General features: G+C 41.6%; 2 protein-coding genes and 2 non-coding genes across 40 annotated transcripts in view; all 4 read right to left on the bottom strand.

Moving 5' to 3' along the window:
- clasp1a (cytoplasmic linker associated protein 1a) overlaps window positions 1-11,810 on the bottom strand; it is a 123,357-nt gene extending 111,547 nt beyond the window's left edge. For 21 of the 37 annotated variants that reach the window (XM_039819034.1, XM_039819035.1, XM_039819041.1 and 18 more), the window contains exons 1-2: window positions 11,643-11,810; window positions 8,601-9,309 (exon numbers count right to left, since the gene is read on the bottom strand). In XM_039819034.1, the coding sequence (XP_039674968.1) occupies window positions 8,601-8,795 (195 nt within the window). In that variant the 5' untranslated portion in view covers window positions 8,796-9,309; window positions 11,643-11,810. The remainder of the gene's footprint in view (window positions 1-8,600; window positions 9,310-11,642) is intronic. The other 16 variants (XM_039819053.1, XM_039819060.1, XM_039819063.1 and 13 more) reach the window with 2 other exon arrangements.
- Window positions 11,811-12,614: 804 nt separating this feature from the next.
- Window positions 12,615-18,582, bottom strand: nifk (nucleolar protein interacting with the FHA domain of MKI67). Its single transcript, XM_039819033.1, has 6 exons — window positions 18,337-18,582; window positions 15,373-15,501; window positions 14,753-14,861; window positions 13,878-14,089; window positions 13,544-13,606; window positions 12,615-13,271 (listed from the first exon to the last, which is right to left on the bottom strand). The coding sequence occupies exons 1-6, from the start codon at window positions 18,457-18,459 to the stop codon at window positions 13,053-13,055; spliced, it is 855 nt and encodes a 284-aa protein (XP_039674967.1). The 5' UTR covers window positions 18,460-18,582; the 3' UTR covers window positions 12,615-13,052.
- On the bottom strand, window positions 13,378-13,508 carry LOC120570681. Its single transcript, XR_005641104.1, has one exon. It is a non-coding gene; the product is annotated as a small nucleolar RNA ACA64 (small nucleolar RNA).
- Window positions 14,979-15,108, bottom strand: LOC120570680. Its single transcript, XR_005641103.1, has one exon. It is a non-coding gene; the product is annotated as a small nucleolar RNA ACA64 (small nucleolar RNA).
- Window positions 18,583-19,013: the final 431 nt, after the last annotated feature.

The raw sequence follows: 19,013 nt of genomic DNA, 5'->3' as shown, positions 1-19,013 counted from the left end.
AACGCGGGGCTGTGCCAAGGCTCCAAAGTCCCCTTCAAGCTGCAATTACTGCTTCACTCAGAAAATGGACGTTGAGGTTCACCAGTGCACCTGGGCTTACATTCTAAACACATACAGATAATGTGCGAAATCTGTTACTTCCAAAAATTTCCATTAACTTTGCCAGACCATCAGTTTACCAGTGAGAGTAAAGATAACTAACTATACAACAACAGGAGAGGTGTTCTTTTTGGTTGAGTAAGAGTATATGTGTGTGTTTGTTTGTGTGTACCCACACTTGGCTGTCCAAGGTTGATTACTCCAAAGTATTAGCATGACAAAGGTTACAGAGGCTTCTCTATGGGTTTGCCACTGTCATTCAAACGGACTTCAGACATACACACACTCTATTCCCACTGCCATGACATACTGATCCAGATCAAGTAAGTCCATGAGGGAGAGACAGGCAAACACAGACAGAGACAGACAGGGTAGCCAGCCTCTTACAGAGCCAAACTACAGTTTCTCTACAATATAGGTTTAATGTCTTGGACTCTGTGCCTAGTGACAGAGTCCCAGCCAGCGGCCTGAGCTGGGCCAAACTTTAGTCAGTCTAATCGATTCTGAGTAGGGTCCCGTTCTATTGCCACAGGTTTTGCATCTGTGTGCCCACGTGTCTAATATTGGAGTGGATCTGAGAAGACTTTCTGTCCGCTGTTGTGTTACAATCATCAGAGGATAGAAGCATGTCCGAGGCCAGACGGAGAGTGTAAAGTGTGCAGGAAAAATGACATATCTTGATGCTCATTTTTATCATCACTGCACATCATGATGCTGTAAATGTTACTGGTCTTCCTCCATTTGAGTCTGATCAGGTTGACAACATTTTGGATGAATCTAAATATTATTTGAGTGATTTTGACTGTCTTCCGGTCTTATTTTTTTGTGTATTTTGTGGATGTCACTTTCTGGTAGTTTTTCCAGTTTCAGATTGAAAACCCACAAACATGAAGTAAATAAATTGTACAAAATTACATACATTTGTGCATTTATGTAGAGATGTCAAAGGCCAATCCAGGCATATTTTAAACAGATTCTATCGGCTTAAATGAAGCAGGTCATATTGCGATCCTTTCTTTACTCTACTCAACTGTCCACCTCAGCATGCCATTGTTGCAGCGCTGCTCTCCTCTACAACAGCCGGTCTCTACACTCTACAGTGTGACAATTGTGCTGCATGTGAGAGCGAAAATGATTAGGGTGCACCGGTGATTGACACTCTTCTTCTGACACCTGGGTTAGCAAAATACACTGATGCGCTAAGCTCTGACGTCAATTATCATTAGCAAAGAACAGTGTGAAAACATTCAGCTTGCAGCTTCTCAGTTTGCCCCGCACTGACTGCCACTTTCACCGGCTAAAGTGACAAATGTTACCGGGGGCAGGTTATATCAGCTATCACTAATTAACATTAATCCTGTCAGTGACTTGATGACAGTCCAATATGAAACTCTGTTGTCTGGTTAAAGTTCTCTCTGCCATCCAGTGTCTGTACTTGTCAAAGAGAGAGACAGAGAGTGAGAGGGCAAGGGGGGCTAAAATGAAACTTTTACTATAATGACGTAAAGTAATATGAAGTTAAATATTCTGATATTAATATTGTACTACAGCTACATTACATCTACTCGCCGACTCACATTTAGCAGTCTTGTATTGTATACCTACTAAAGCCAACTGAGGTAAGCACTTAAAATGGGTCTCTTGCCTTAATAGGCCACATTATTTGCTGTACAATATCCTGTTGAGACATTATAGTACCCTGCAGAGCAATAGAAACAGCATTTTAACTTTGAAGTGATGTCATTGAGCTCAGCTCACCCTCGGGCATTAGCTTCCTGAGTGTTTGAGTACCATACAACTAATCATCCATCCAGTCTTTGTTGATGACAGCTGGTCAGTCCTCCCTAAAGCCTGACACAAATAAAAGCCTCTGACTTTCCTCACCATTCTCATTTTTTGCCCAATGTTTTTCCCCAAAAGCAAATTCTGCAGCACCGCACTGTCCCACCGTGATTCAGTTACAAAATCCTGAAGTGAGTACCAAGTATCACATGAAACTCATCCCTACAGTTTGAGTGAGATTTGTTTATGTTAAAGAAAGACAATACTTTGGTCCTGCAATAGGGCCACTCAGTCTCAGCCATTTTTAATTGTTTTAGCCAGCAATGTTTTTTCTTTTGAAACAAAATGTGTCTTTTAGCAAACAGCCACATGCCGAGAATCAAAAACAACACACTTTCGACCTTCTGTGTGTGTCGTGTTAGGTCATGGCAGTTTCCTGCGGCGTCGCTATGACGACCAGCCACACTCGCCTCACGAATGAGGCGGTACTAAATATGCAATGGAAAAAGGAGGACGGGGAACCGCGGCCAAGTCGAGCTGAGCCGAGCCGAGTAGAGCTGGTACTAGCAGTGGGTAAGCGCCATTATAGCTGAGCTGACTGATACTCCAGTAGAAGCTCAACATAGTGCTGGAGATGGTCATGCTAGGTTCCTAAAGGCATCTGTGGATCTGAAATCAAGACAGAAACTGGCCTGGTACTTAAGAGTTATCAAGCAGAAGGAATATGAAGTCATGTATAGTTGGTGAGCACGATCAGAAGGTAAAAACACAAGTCTACATTTTTCACATTTCACATTTGCCTAACTGGTGTCCTGCAGGCGGCAAAGGTGTGAAAGATGAGAGGGGAAGGGAAGTACAGATCACATCCTTGGATACCATTTGTTTAATGCGGTTTTGTAGTCCTGCAGCATTGTGAGTTGAATGTGGCACTAAATCTGTCAAAACAAATTATGCAATTGTCGCACAGGAGGTTGCTTTGAATAAAAGTCCAGCAAATGTCTTGTATGTAACTGAATACAATGGAGTAAAATGTGAAGTGAAATGTAACTGGAATGAGTAAAAGACATGCAACTCAGGAGTGTAATCACACATTGTGCTCATGTGGTACTGCAAAAGTCTGAATCCTGAGGTGGGCGTGGTCTCCGCATGACACAGTACAGGATGAACCACAAATTATAGAGCAAACAGAGAACAGCATGCGCAGCTACGCCCAAAAACATTCAAACATCTACCACACTAAATTTAGGCTAACCCTATCGACAGACTGCAGATTAACTACAAAACCATCATAGCCAAATCGATGAGCTTCTGACAAACATGCAGCCCCTCACTCACTCTTGCACCACAACTCTGCATTTAAGCAATCATTAGATGCATGCAGTCTTGTTTGAAGTTGAATTAGCAGCTGAAACCACAGCTGGGATGTGGCTGCTGACTTGACACGCCCTGAGATGGATGGGACACACATTAGGAGATCACTCTGGAAAATGACAACTGCATTGAGGAGTCTTTTCATTTGAAATTGCATGTGCATGAATCATTAAAGGGCTCTATTAGTCAGAAGAGCCTGGCAACAGTAATCACTGATGTTCATGCTTTCTGCTGATCACACAAATACTGCATCAATTCCAGTGCTCATCATAGTTCTGTGTATGTTATGGGACCTTTAGGATAGAAATGGTGGTAGCACATTATATATTCAGGCTGGACGATTCTTACAAAGGCACTTCAGTAGAAGTCATTTCTGTGAGATATTAACCTGGCTCTTCAATAAATACTTACCTTTTACAAATACCTGTAAGATTAGATTTTCCCAGGGTGAACACATCTACTGTGGTGGTACTGTATGTTTTAATGTGTTTAAGTATGTTACCAATATTAAAGCTTTTTTTCTTTATCCGTTACATTCAAGCCATTGCCAAATGAGTTGCTACAAAGCTAATTAAGACTATCAGCTCCACACAACTCTCTCTGGATTTCTCAGTATGACTATGTTCAGAAGATTGTGGCGTCTGGTGACTTTCCGGCGCAGAAACTTGAAGGCTTGTGTCATGTGGATGCGCCGACAGTTTTGTTGTCATTATTTAGAGTTACTCATGACGGCGACAGACACTACGCACTATAGCTTTAATTACTAGTGTTGCTGTGGAAACAACTTAATTTTGTTCATGGTAAAACAAAATACTGTTATGGCATGTTATGGACCCAAACTAAACTCTATTGTAAGCTTGACATGAGGTAAAATCCCTTCCAGACAGAGTTATAAGTAGTACACAGTGTCAGCTAACCAGTATGGCAGTACAACAATCCAGGCCCAATGTTTGCTATCCAAACACATAAGATATGTGCAGCAAAGAACAAACGGAATGGCTGAATGGTGTACTGAAGTTTAGGTTAGGAGAGTGTAAACAACTGTAAAGCCCTTTCTTTAAAGTGGTGATAGAATGATTATATAGGGTATTTCACACTGTTCCTTATGGTCTCCTAATGGGGTATGTAACATTGGTTGGGCTGAAAATGGCCTGGTTGATATTTTATTGGCCCTTATGCATCCCTGTGTTTTGGCCCTATTTGTAACAAGAGCTTTTCTTCCAAATATGGTATGGTCATGAATATTTAGATGAGCTGCGCGATGATTGGTTGAGCGACTTGCCATACGCACATATTAGAGACGCGCGCTGATTGGTTGAGCGAATCCCCAATACACATACATTAGAGAAGCGACAGAATCTCATATTCCAGACACTGCAATGTTTCATTACCAAATTCACTTCTGAGACTTTTTTAAGCGAGAAATCAACTATATAAAGCTGAAATATGGGCCGTTTTACAAAATTTGATGGCTAATTGCAAATTTGGTAAGACGTGTCGGACTTTAGGAGCTCCACACAGTCTGACGAGAAAGCGGCAGCCTGCTGAGCTCCATACCCAGGGCAAAGTCACCCTTTGTGGATACTGCATACGGGGCTCCGCGGCCAGCTGCCGGCATAACTTTGATTTTAGGGCATTTTTATGAACGCGAGGCGTCTTTGTAGGACCAGCAGCTGCTTGCTATATGTCCCATTCATTACAATGGGGAAATACCGCAGCTAGCTAGCTACACTGTCGCCATAACTAAATTATATTTACAGTTTGAATTTCGTCACGCCACTTATATAACATAATTCCCCAATGTCTTATAAAGCTAATCGTTGTGTCCGATTTGATTTTAAGGCATTTTTATGAACGTGAGGCGTCTTTGTAGGACCAGCAGCTGCTTGCTATATGTCCCATTCATTACAATGGGGAAATACCGCAGCTAGCTAGCTACACTGTCACCATAACTAAATTATATTTACAGTTTGAATTTCGTCACGCCACTTATACAACATCATTCCCCAATGTCTTATAAAGCTAACCGTTGTGTCCGATTTGATTTTAAGGCATTTTTATGAACGTGAGGCGTCTTTGTAGGACCAGCAGCTGCTTGCTATATGTCCCATTCATTACAATGGGGAAATACCGCAGCTAGCTAGCTACACTGTCGCCATAACTAAATTATATTTACAGTTTGAATTTCGTCACGCCACTTATATAACATAATTCCCCAATGTCTTATAAAGCTAATCGTTGTGTCCGATTTGATTTTAAAGGCATTTTTATGAACGGAGGCGTCTTTTGTAGGACCAGCAGCTGCTTGCTATATGTCCCATTCATTACAATGGGGAAATACCGCAGCTAGCTAGCTACACTGTCACCATAACTAAATTATATTTACAGTTTGAATTTCGTCACGCCACTTATACAACATCATTCCCCAATGTCTTATAAAGCTAACCGTTGTGTCCGATTTGATTTTAAGGCATTTTTATGAACGTGAGGCGTCTTTGTAGGACCAGCAGCTGCTTGCTATATGTCCCATTCATTACAATGGGGAAATACCGCAGCTAGCTAGCTACACTTTCGCCATAACTAAATTATATTTACAGTTTGAATTTCGTCACGCCACTTATATAACATAATTCCCCAATGTCTTATAAAGCTAACCGTTGTGTCCGATTTGATTTTAAGGCATTTTTATGAACGCAAAGCGTCTTTGTAGGACGAGCAGCTGCTTGCTATATGTCCCATTCATTACAATGGGGAAATATCGCAGCTTGCTCACTTTCGCATAACTAAAGTATATTTACAGTTTGAATTTCGTCACGGCATGAATATTACAGGTTCCTCAAGGTCTTACAAAGCTTAGCTAACACTTGTCCGATTTCGGATATCAATTGAATGTATTTTTGTGAATGTCAGAGTTAGGAGGAGGCTAGCTAGCTCTCATTGATGGACTCCATCTCACCGCGGCTCTATCAATGAGACTCGCGGACAAGAGGCGTTTATTTCCCCGATTGTTTGTTTAAATAACTCAACACACATACCCATTATAAGATTAACTGGAACCTGCGGGCTGCGGTAAAAGATTGCGGGCGTAACAAGCTCGCTGACACTGCGGTCAGGGCGGCGATGTAGCAACCCAGGCAGCACCAACACCGGCACTAAACTCCGACACACAGTCGGAGAAAATTTGTAATTAGCCATCCTTTTTCATAAAGCGGCCCATATTTGAGCTATTATGGTTGATTTCTCGCATAAAAAAGTTTCAGAAGTGAATTTTGTAATGGAATAGCAGAGATCTGCGTGACCTAGCTAGATTCAGAAGACTACCTGATCTCAGGTCAGTTGTGTAGCCTATGTAAATGTTGGGGCGTGACTGTTCTCTTAAGGTTACGGATTTTGAGATGCTTGCGTAAGCAACTCAGCTTTGTTGGGATTCGCCCGTTTTCAGCGGCAGTTTCAAAATATGAGATTTTCATAGTAAAGGGGTGTCAGTGGGACTTTGAGCTTCTATGTATGTCCTATTTACCCACCGAACTGTCGTTATTCAACTATGACAGGGTAAAATCGGTTTTGCATTCTATCACCCCTTTAAACAGTTGCTAAGTATTAGAGGCATCCACCCAAAGCACCTTCTATGGTCTCTCTCTCTCTCTCCCTCTCTTCTTCTCTCTCTCTCTCTCTCTCTCTCTCTCTCTCTCTCTCTCTCTCTCTCTCTCTCTCTCCTCTCCCTCTCCCTCTCCTCCACATTAGTTGCCAAGTGATCAGCTAGGCCTGTGCTCAGGATACTGCACCTCTCGGGCTAACTAACACAAGTAGTGCTGCTGGAAAAGTACAGATGTGTTTGTCTACCAGCCCTATCAGACCTTAAAAAGAGGAAATGTCATTATCACCTGCTTTTGACAGGTTGACAGACTGACTTGCCTAAGTCTTTACACATACAGTAAGAAACATAAAAACAATACTGTTATGTTTTCAAACCTTGTATCTTTTAAGCAATGCTTACAACAGTAAAAATGATTTGATGCATTTTTGAGAGAATTTTATATTCAAAAGGAGTAAAGAATTTTACAATATAAACACAAAGCAAGGCCACATTTTTGTTTGGCACAACGTAGGGAGCTTGGTCTGACTCTGTAACCAAAAGTATTGACTTCTCTTTGTGAAGCCCCATATCTGCCAGCTCGGGCCTCCCAGTACCTTGAGCTGTAACCAGGCCAGATCCAATTATGCCTCTCTTGCTCTGTGTCCTAAACTCACATTTCAGACTCTCCCTAGCCTCTCATCACCATTTCTCTCAGGCATGTGCCAGACTTCTGGGAGCAAAAACACGGCAGTGCAATACACGTGGTAATTTGAAGCACATAGAAAACTACAATACACAACATGGCATCTCAGCACTGAGACTGCAGAGACAGAGAGAAAAGCCTTCCCTATCCTCGCTAAGCTATAGTATGTAGGGCATTGGGGGCAGCCTTGGCTATGTTCAGGCAGATATCTCTCTGACATTTTCAGGCTCACATAGAGCAAAAGCAGCATATCCCAACATGAAATCAGAGCTTTAGTAAACAATGTGTTCCAACAGTTATGGCAGAAAAAGCAACCTGTGGGTGGGCGCTGAAAGAACAGCTGATGTAATCACAATTTGGGGTCAGATACAATTTTGCCCTAGATTGAACTCCAAAATAAATCACAATCAATCACAGTAGAAGAATGTGAGCCAGTTCTATAGTGAATGGAAACAATAATACCATGTACCTTTCCCTGGCTGGGAACGTTTTTGCTTTACTGCATGGCAAACAGTCACAAAAACTGAAAAACTGGAAATTCCTCCTTTAGAAAAACTAGAAAGGCCATTACATGGCTGTACAATGACATGGAAGTGCAGTCTAAACAGTGAAAAGAAACAGAAAATCCTGCAACAAGCTAACACTGTAGCATAGATATTTTCAAGTTGCCATGTCTGGACATGTGAAAATAGATCATATCTAAATGAATGATAGCCTTGAATCAGAGATTTAAACCATAAAGTTGCTCTGAAGCCTTTATCTCAAACATGAGCATAATGAACAGTGGAATGAGCCATAACAAGCATTTACTGATAAACTGAAGACAGAACAACACTTCTAGCATGTTATTATATAAAGTCAGTCCACAATTGCGGAAAATTTCAGTTGGGGGAAAATTTGTCAAATGAGGATTAAAAAGTGCATACAGAGAGGCCGGAGTGCAGTAATGTAGTTTTGTCTAAAACAGAATGCAAACAGGGAGTCATGAAGCTAATGTGGGTGCAGGGTGTGTGGAACCCTTGATACTGTCCCATAATCCCTATTGTTCACCTCGTCAGTGGAGTTTACCTTGAAGTTGCTCGAGTTGACCCAAGAGCTGGCGATGCCGTCCACCATCTTGTCCAGTGCTGTCTGATCCTGCTCCAGGTCGTGGGACTTCTCCTTGTCCAAAATGTAATCAATGATCTCCTGCCCCACCTGCAGCCGGCGGCCCATGTCCTTCTGCAGGACCTGGGTAAGGCAGTTCTCCATGCTGGGCTCCATCCTCCTGGCCTCTGATAACCAACCCCTCTGGGTTCCTCAGTCTGACTGACTGACTGACTGACTGCTAACTGGATACTTGCAATCCTCCACTGCTCAAAGCAGCAAGAATGACAGCTAAACAAAAGGAGCCCCAGTTAATGAGTGTTTGGCTGGGTCACCCGGAAAAAGGAAGAAAAAGAAAGAGGCAAGTGTACACGGCTTGTATTTTTATCCCCGAGGACAGGCCTCGTCTTTGTGCCAAGTGCTAGCCCGCTAGTGAGCTAGTGGCCGTACCCTAGGGATGGATGGAGCAGGGCTTGGGGAATGGCAGCAATGCAGCATGTGTGTGTCTGGACAGCAGCTGGGGAAAGTTTACTACTCCCTCCCACTTAGTTTTTGTCTTCTTCTCTTCGAGGAGTCTGAGCCAAGCCGCTATAGAAGGGGTAGAAGACGTGGTTTTGGCAGCAAATGGAGATGGATGGAGAGGGCCAGCTTAGAGCTCCTTGTCTTGTCCTGGGATCTGCCCTGGAGAGCCCTAGAGAATGGACAGCAGACAGCTGTAGTCAATTCAATATCAAATCTCTTCATTATTAAATCCTACTGGTACGATACAATCTATCACTCTAAATTCATTTCAAATTTGATCTTAAAGTAAAAAGACAGCAGTTTATTTAAAAAACATTGTTATGGCCAAACGTCTGTGGACTCCTCTTGTCCACAAAAGAAAATCACAATGCTACAGCTTACAACGATATTTTAGACAACAGTCAGGCTGCATTTAACAATTACTTTCATTATGGATTAATCTGCTGATTATGTTTGCGATTAATCATTTGGTCTGAAAAATGTCAGAAAATAGAGAAAGATATCGATTTTACCCATGGTGCCCATGGTGATGTCTTCAAATTATTTGTTTTATCCAACCAGCATTTCAAAACCCAAAGATATTCAGTTTACTATCACATAAAGCACAGAAAAGCAGCACATCCTCGTATTTGTTTAGTTAAAACTACATAATGGTTGTGTCTTAAGTCATATTTAAATCAATTATCAAAATAGATCATTTTTGGGTTGATCGACAGTCAATTCATCGACTAATTGTTGGAACTCACGCAACATCAGTGGCCGACCTCACTAATGCTCTAGCTGAATGAGAGTGAATCTCTGCAGCTAGGTTTCAAAACCGTGTGGAAAGTATTACCAGAAAAGCTGTGGCTGTTGTAGCAGCAAATGAATACTCATGGTTTACAATGAGATGTGTAACATTCACATATGGGTGTATTGATTGGGTTTCCAAATACTTTTTTGTCTCCAGTACTTTGGGGTAATCCCCAACAGAGTTTTAAATAAGTTATTGCCGAGCCACACACAAACAAACGACCAGTGATGAGTTATACCAGTGATGCTTAAAGAACAAATCTACTTTCAAGAATACAACCAAACTTTTAAGAGGAATAAGAAAAGGATTTATTGCCAATGCCAAGTAAGTAAGACTAAGGAATTTGCCTTGCTCTTGGTGCATACATAAACATATTAAACATCAAAATGAAAAATACAGAAACGACATATAACTGTTTAACATTTGAAAAAAGGGTGTATGGATTAGTGCAGGCTGTGCAAAAATGTTGACGTGCAAAAGTTCAGAATAAATAGAAATATATCAATCAACATTCAAAACCAAAATAACAAGGCAGTTTAATCAAGGCACTGATTGAATTCACCCACACACACACAATCACTGACAGCTTGAAATGTTTAACTTGACAGCCCACTACTGCCATGGAAACACAGGGGCTGAGGGGTTGAGCTTCAGTAACTCCAGATAAATAAGACACAGGGACGTCACTGTGGTGTCTAGCCTATTTGTTCCAGTTCCAAACTGCTTGATCATTGCGCTTCTGCCCTTCAAATAACCCCGCGGCTTCCTGTGTGACAAGATTATCTACATGAAAGGACTTTTTAAACAACCTCTATCAGATGTGGGCCTTTGTTCCTTGAGGTGAAACTCAAACCTGCATGTCCTGAAGCAGCTAGATATGAGCTAGATTCACAGGACTACAATCTTTTTGGTGCAATATGTAAAATATTTTTTTTCCATTTTGGTGCAATCATATTGTTGAAACAATAAATAATGTTAAAAGTTCCATTTTTTACTAGTTGCCACAGTAATAGTTGCATGTGTGTATGAGTGTAAGTACATTTTGAAGAAGCTGCACTGGTCTGAGTGTAATACATGTTAGTAATAATGTATTAGGTCTGTAATTATGAAGCTCTTTGAACCGTTAAATTTAATCATGTCGTGCATGTCATTTACATTTCACTTTCTTGTTATACGATTATACAAACCCAAAATTGCTTGTAATTTGACCATCCTTTCCTCTTTGTTTAATGTACACCAGACATACCTTCACCTTTGACAAGCCACTCATCCTGGTCACACTGATTTGCTTGTCTATTTTGCCACACGCGCACACACACAGCTCTGCTTTTTTGCAATAATGTCTTTGCGACATTAGCTGAGCTTCAGCTAGCTCAGAGCCTGACCATCACTGCTAGCAATGGCAAACGAAGGAGCGCCTTGACATGTACTAGATACTGCTAACGTTAACGTCAAACAAAAGCTTCCCCTGCAATTCACCCCCGTGGTCACGAAACATTACTTGTCTTTGTTTTCCTCTAAAACAGCTGGCTGAGCTTTCTACTGTACCAGACAGAGTAGGTGTGTACTAGGGAATAAAAGCTAAAGCTAGCCCCGAGCGAAGCCCTTCCTTTCAATGAAACGTCAGTTCATAGACAGGCAGCACAAAGAGAAGAAAATGTGACAAGGAAGCGAGGAGGTTTATCTACAACATTCATTTTTCTACTTACCATATCCTGCTTAAACGCCGCTGCTGGTTTGGACATACAGCCCGTATATCTTGGTGTAAATATCCAGTCTACGGCCTCAAATCTCTTCAGTCTTTCTCTTTATCTCACTCACACTCTCCACCCGGAATGCTGCCTGCAGGACAAGAATGGGATCGTCGTGCGCAGGCGCAGTCGATCCAGGGATGATGTTGGCACTTGGAAAACTGTCGCATGGCAATGCAAAAAAAAGAAAAGCCGCTGTGTATTATGGATGTGTGTAACGTATAACTCGGCCTGTGGCGACATCTACTGGGCACGTCGGGTCTTGGATTTGTGTACAGTGCAACGCGTAAAGCCTTTACGTTTGTAACGTTACTCAACTGTTGCATAGAGAAAGCTGAAAGTCAGAATTTAAGGGTTTAAAATGGCGTTTCAGGGATATATTTCTGGAAATGGGTAAAGGTTGCCCTGGGCTGCAACAAAAACAAAAAAACACTGTTCACAAACTGCACATCAAAATCAAAATTACAAAAAGACCCCAGAGCTACAAACACCCACGGGGCTAAGAGTCTTTATGTAATTGAATCCCCTATTTTACCTCTCTGGAGATAAGGAGGGTGACTATTTGCATTAACTATTAATGTGAAGTGTTAATATACAGTCTCAGATAATAGGATTTAACAGGGCTCAAAGCTAAAATACCTTCGATTTGGTTGTGGAATATGAAATTGAAGTAGTAAATTTCATATCGTCGCTGATGGATCCTTTTCGTACCACACATCACAAAGAGTCATAACAGGAAAAGCACAGGTACTACTAACAACATTGAAGATGGCTGTTCTTTTCAAGTACCCCCAGTAAGCCACATGCTTTTCCTACTGTGACATGTTAAAATGTCTTCCGTAAAAACAATCTTTCATTATAATAGGCCAGTGTGTGCTTTTTGGTTGTTTGTTCTTCTGAAAGATAACACACAAAATGACTGCTCAACAGTACATTCTCACATTATTTATTTTTTAAAGAACATAGTTTACATAGTACAAATTTACCACGCTTTTAGACAAGTGTGCATAAAGCAAAAAAAAGAAAGTGTTGCTGTCTGTTTTGTATCAACATTATGGCCCTGCATGGCAAAGGAAACAGCCTGCTTCAAGACTGAAATGCACATTTGCCATTGTCAAAGAAGTCCAGCCACAAATGTTGCCCATAAATCAGGCTCACTGATGATTTTGCAAGCACCATCCATGGTACTCACTAAGGTAATACCAACAATTTTTGGTGGAATCTTTCATACAAGTGTCTTTCTCAAATGTAATGTGATTGCCACATACTGAAAGATACACTGTGATTTCTGAACACCGTTCAAAGATAAGCCTGATGTATGCAACTCTGACAGCCAGAGAACCAAGTCCACAATAAAACAGAGCAGTTTCACTCTGCCTCTGCATCCTTTGCAGTGGGTTCCTCACTCTCTGAGTCATCACCCTCATCCTCCTCATCGTCACCGTCTTCCTCCTCCTCTGAGGAGCACTCTTCATCTTTGTCTGCAGGAGGCATCTTAATGATAATTTCATCATCAGCATCATCGTCACCCGTGACCATGGACTTCCTCCTCTCTAGGACAGAGGGGGTGCAGAGTGGTGTTGTATCCTGAAGAGGAAGAGTGTCACTCATTAGTCAGACATGCGCATTCTGGTACAGATTTTTGTCCAAGTTATTCCCTTGAATCTTTGCAACTTTAATTGAAGTTAATACTGTATGTTGGTACATGGGTTTTATCACGCAGACACCAGGAGACAAACGCAATAAGCTTAATGCACCACAGTACTATAGGCACAGTTATCTGACCCCAGATCACTGGTACACCTGGGGTCATTTTCAGTCCGTGCCAAAGCTAAATATAATATTTGTGTTGGCCTTACATTACTACATGTAGACGCATCCATGGAATCAGAGGACTTTTTCTTCTGAGGCACCTGGGCAGCCTGGAAAAGCAAAGAAAGCATTCATGTAATGTTAATATGATGCAACAAAAACAGTATAGATACTCCATGTTTTGATTGGACTTTTAGTTGTTTTATTTTTTTTATGTGAAATTCCCAAAGGGAAACTTTCTGGGCAAATATTACATTTGTGAATTTTTAACGTAGACTAGACTGTTTTCATTCCAGGAAAGACCTGGGAAGATTTGTTTCTAAGATAGATAGACAACAGCTAGCTGCCATGTTAAAGTTATCCCAATCTCAAAACACTTACAAATCCAGGGAAGTCGTAGTCGATGCCGTGAGCTGCAAGCCTCTTACGAAGCTTTGCTTCTTTCCGCAGGAGTTTGTCTTTCATCTTGGTAACCTGCTCTTCTGTGTGTGTCTTGTTGTAGCATGCGACAGCAGGATGTGAGGGCTTTTTAAATTCTCTTTGGGAGCCAACAAACAGCATCTCATGCACCTTCTCTGGTGGAATCACGTTACCTTGGAAACAGCAAGAGGCAACATTGGAGGAATTTACATTTACATTGAAATTGTGGTGTTTAGAGTGAATTGACAAGTAGTACTCTCCCTGTTTATTTGGTTGCCATGACTTCGCGAGTGATGACGTGAGTTCAGTAGAGCACACGGCTCTGCAGAGTTGTGTAATTACGACTATGACTTTTTATAAACAGCTGAAGGAGTGGCGGTGGGCGGTGTACATAGCGGAAACCCTGTTGTGCGTCTGCCCTATTTCTGATACTGTGGCGGCAGAAATTTTACCGTGGCGGGCCGCTGCGGTAATATCAACAGAGTAAACACTGAAGTGGTTATTATCTTCACTCGAAAGTCATCGGACGCCACAATCTTCTGTACATAGTCATACTGAGAAATTCAGAGAGAGTTGTGTGGAGCCGATAGTCGTAATTAGCTTTGTAGAAACTAATTTGGCAATGGCTTGAATGTAACGGATAAAGAAGTTACGCACTAAAGCTTTAATTCTATAATTCAATAAGTCAAGATAGGTCACATTTTAGTATCATGATGCCGACAGAATCTACTAGATCATTTCTCTTCTGATTTAACCCGTGTGTGTGTCTGGTGATGAATGGGAGAACAGGAATCATGCTGGTAATTACTAGACTTGTATATGTGAGCAATACTTACATTTGAGGAGTCTCTCTCCCATGAGGTAATTGTTCATGGTCTCGGCAACGATTCTGGCCACTTCATCACAATCAAACTCTATAAATGCATAGCCTTTGCTTCCACCTGTCTGAGACAATGACAGACAGAAAAGAAAATGAATCGCATGTCTCAATAGTTTCACAACACACCTGCGTTTGATGCTTTCCATTGAATGCGTTTATACTGCATATTATTTTCCTCGTGCTTTTGTTGGCACATGGGTTTTATCGCTCTGCCAATGGGTGAGCAGGTGATAAGCTTAACGCACCACAATACTTTAGGCTGAGTTATCTGACCTCAGACCACTGTCTGATCTGGAATCATTTTCAGACTGAGCCAAAATTTCAGCAGGATCACTTCCACAATGTCCAGTCAAACTGATGGGACAACGGTATTATCTAAAATCTCATACAGCAAAATCTAAATCCTTATACAAGCTTAATTTGCAATGCACAGAATAGGAAGCAATAAGAAAAACATGGAGGCTATTTTTTTCATCTTTGTGAAAACATTACTCTCTGGTGTGAATCAACTAAATTAGGCTTCGTAAAGTTAGGTATGTCAAACGCGTAGGCCTATTTTGTTATCATCTCTGTTACCTTTTTACTCCTGGACAGCCGCAGCCTCAGGACTTTCCCAAACTGTTCAAAGTAAGTTTTGAGCTGAGGTTCGAACAGCCCCCGTGGAAGGTGACCGACATAAACCACTCCAGGGGTCAAACGGCCCCCCTGTAAAAAGCAAGAAGGAGAAATTAGAAAGAAATATAATAAACAAGGAGGAAAAAGTTACATGGAAGATACATTTACATTTGTAAATTGTGTAATTAAAAGCAAGAACCAGTTATGCATGTATTTGATGATTGCACATTTCAATTTATAAATAGATATTGTTCTAAATGACATTGAATGGGTTTCAACGGGTAAATTGCATATACGCAAAGCAAGACGGGCCTTTTTCATTGCAGACATTTTGACATGTTACATTTAGCTCACTGTCATAGCTAGCTTACTGGTACACTTGGATAGAACAGAGCCAGCACTAAACGTAGTAACACCTGTGCTTTTCCTACTTTGACAAGTCAAAATGTCTGCTGTGAAAAGGGCATGTTGTCTTTCCCTAACATAAATTACTTTAATAGAATTTAATTTCTATAAGGAATATTTTTTTGGAATACAAAAATTTATATTAAAAGGGGTGATAGAATGCAAACCCGATTTTACCCTGTCATAGTTGACTAACGACAGTTCGGTGGGTAAATAGGACATACATAGAAGCTCAAAATCCCACTGACACCCCTTTACTATGAAAATCTCATATTTTGAAACTGCCGCTGAAAACAGGTGAATCTCAACAAAGCTAGTTGCTTGCATAAGCATCTCAAAATCCGGAACCTTTGTCACAGCCATGGGTGTATTAAGAGAACGGTCACGCCCCAACATTTACATAGGCTACACAACTGACCTGAGATCAGGTAGTCTTCTGAATCTAGGTCACGCAGATCTCTGTTATTCCATTACAAAATTCACTTCTGAAACTTTTTTATGTGAGAAATCAACTACGTAAAGCTCAAATATGGACCGCTTTACGAAAATGGATGGCTAATTGCAAATTTTGTCCGACTGTGGGTCGGAATTAAGCAGCCGGTGCTGCCTGTGTTGTTGCCTCGCCGCCCGGCCTGCCTTCCTTCACACACCCCGGCCTGCTGTGAGGTACTTGGAGCTCCATCACGACTGGCAGCCCACAGCACTTCATACCCGCGCAGTCACCGGTAACACCACTAATGGACTACTAAACGCTGGTGCTCTGACAGAGCTTCAGGGCCTGCAGCTCCCCTCTTCCTGCTAGATAAATGCCCGGTGTGTGTGACAGAGCGCGGTCAGCGAGCTTGTTACACCAGCAATCTGTTACCACAGGTTCCAGTTAATCTTTTAGTGTGTGTAATTATAATGTGTTGAGTTATTTAAACAAACGATTGGGGAAATAAACGCCGCTTGTCCGCGAGTCTCATTGATAGAGCCTGCGGCTGGATGTAGCTCTATCAATGAGAGCTAGCTAGCTAGCCTCCTCTTAGAATTCCTCTGAAATTCACAAATATTCATTAACTTGAAATCGGACACAGTTGTTAGCTTTATAAGACATTTAGTTAGATGTTGTATACGTGGCGTGACGAAATTCAAACTGTAAATATACTCGAATTACACCGAAAAGGAAGCTAACTATCCGTGATTTGTAGCTAGGATTGAAGGGACAGTCACAGTTAACGAAACACTTTGTCTTCACAAATATTCATTAACTTGAACACCGTTGTTAGGTTTATAAGACATTTAGTTAGATGTTGTATAAGTGGCGTGACATGTGTTTAACATGTGGTAAGAGATTGCTGGTGTAACAAGCTCGCTGACGGCGCTCTCACTCTCACACAACGGGCCATTTAGCTAGCAGGAAGAGGGGAGTTGAAGGCCCTGGAGCTCTGTCAGGGCAGCGGTGTTGGTAGTCCCTGCTGTGGGCTGCCGTGACGGAGCTCCAAGTACCTCATAGCAGGCCGGGGTCTGTGAAGGAGGCAGGCTGGGCGGCGAGGCAGCACCAGTGGCTGAACTCCGACACACAGTCTTACCAAATTTGCAATTAGCCATACATTTTCATAAAACGGCCCATATTTGAGCTTTATATAGTTGATTTCTCGCTTAAAAAAAGTCTCAGAAGTTAATTTAATAACGAAGTAGCCCGACAAACGTATAAAATGTATAACTTTGCAGTGTCTGAAATATGATGCCTGCTGCCGAGTCTCCCATGTGTTTCTATGTAGTTTGCTCAAACCAATCAGCGCGTAGCTCATTGTGAATATTCATTAGCATACCATATTTGGAAGAAAAGCTCTTGTTCCAAATAGAGCCATATTCACAGGGTAGTTAGGGCCTAATAAAATAGCATTCGGGCAATTTTCAGCCCAACCAATGTTACATACCCCATTAGGAGACCTTAAGGAACAGTGTAAAATACCCTATATAATCATTATATCACCCCTTTAAACGTATAATAATGATATACTGTATAATTGTCTTTAAACGCACAATAAAGCACCTTGTATCAATAAAGAGGAAAAAGTATCTAGTAACTATGGAACAAGTAAGGACGGGTAAAGTAAAGTTAGCTTTGCAAACGGACCTGAGTCACAGTAATGGCCACTGCATTCGGCTTGGGCATCATGGCATGTAGCTAAAGTGTGTGACCCTGTAGAACTAAAATAAGTATGTGCCACTACGCGGTTTATTTTGATTAATTAACAGCTCTCGCAGTATCTGACAGTAGCTAACGTTAAATAATATAAATAAGACTTGGCCATACCCACGGTAACGTTAATATGGTTAGCAGCAGTTGCATTCACGTAACGTTAGCTAAAATTTCTCAATAGGCCACAAAATCCGACGGGTTACGGAACAAGGTGTAACACCAGTTACATTTAGACGTAAGACGGTACTGTTGAATAAACAAAGCATTAGAACCCTCGTGTTATGTGAATTTATTATGATTATTTTAAGGGCCACGATTTCATCTCGACCCACCTTGCTGGATTTGTTCTTCTTCGCCTCCTGCACCTTCTTTTTGAACTCTGACTCTTGTTTGGGGTTCAAAGCCAGCAGTTCCTTGGCCGGCTTAGGGGCCGTTTCTGCTTTGCTTTCAGTCATTTCGATTAATTGATGATACAATGGAGATATTTTAGAATAAAAACAACACCGTCAGTCAACTCTCTAACACGAACGACGCACGTTGGTCTCTCCATCCGGTTGTCCATGTGGTGAGAGTCAAAGAAGTGTGGAGAGAGAGCATTTCTGTGTTATCTACAGTCGTGTGCTCGACACAGCGCCACCTACAGACATGGAGGATAACTCTATTTCACCAGCAGCAATCCATGCAACTATGAACATAAAAGGTGTGAAAGCCTGTTACTGCCACTTGGAACAAAAAACCCTACTTGACAGTGGTGTAGTCTACGTGATTCGCAGGTATACGCAGTATATCCACTAAGAAAGCTCCAGGATTTCCATATACCCACTTAAAAATGCCCAATGACATGCAGAAAAATACTTATATAGGCCTACATATTTTTGATATATTTTGAATTGTCATCTGTGTATATACAATACAGGAAATGAAGTCGTTGATGCTCAAAACTTCCCTAGGGGAGGACACCCAGACCCCCCACTATGATATGCCGCCCCCTCCCCCCAAAGGCAGAGGT

This window comes from Perca fluviatilis, chromosome 12 (genome assembly GCF_010015445.1).
Source record: "Perca fluviatilis chromosome 12, GENO_Pfluv_1.0, whole genome shotgun sequence".
NCBI lineage: Eukaryota > Metazoa > Chordata > Actinopteri > Perciformes > Percidae > Perca > Perca fluviatilis.
This window is presented reverse-complemented; position numbering and strand designations above follow the sequence as displayed.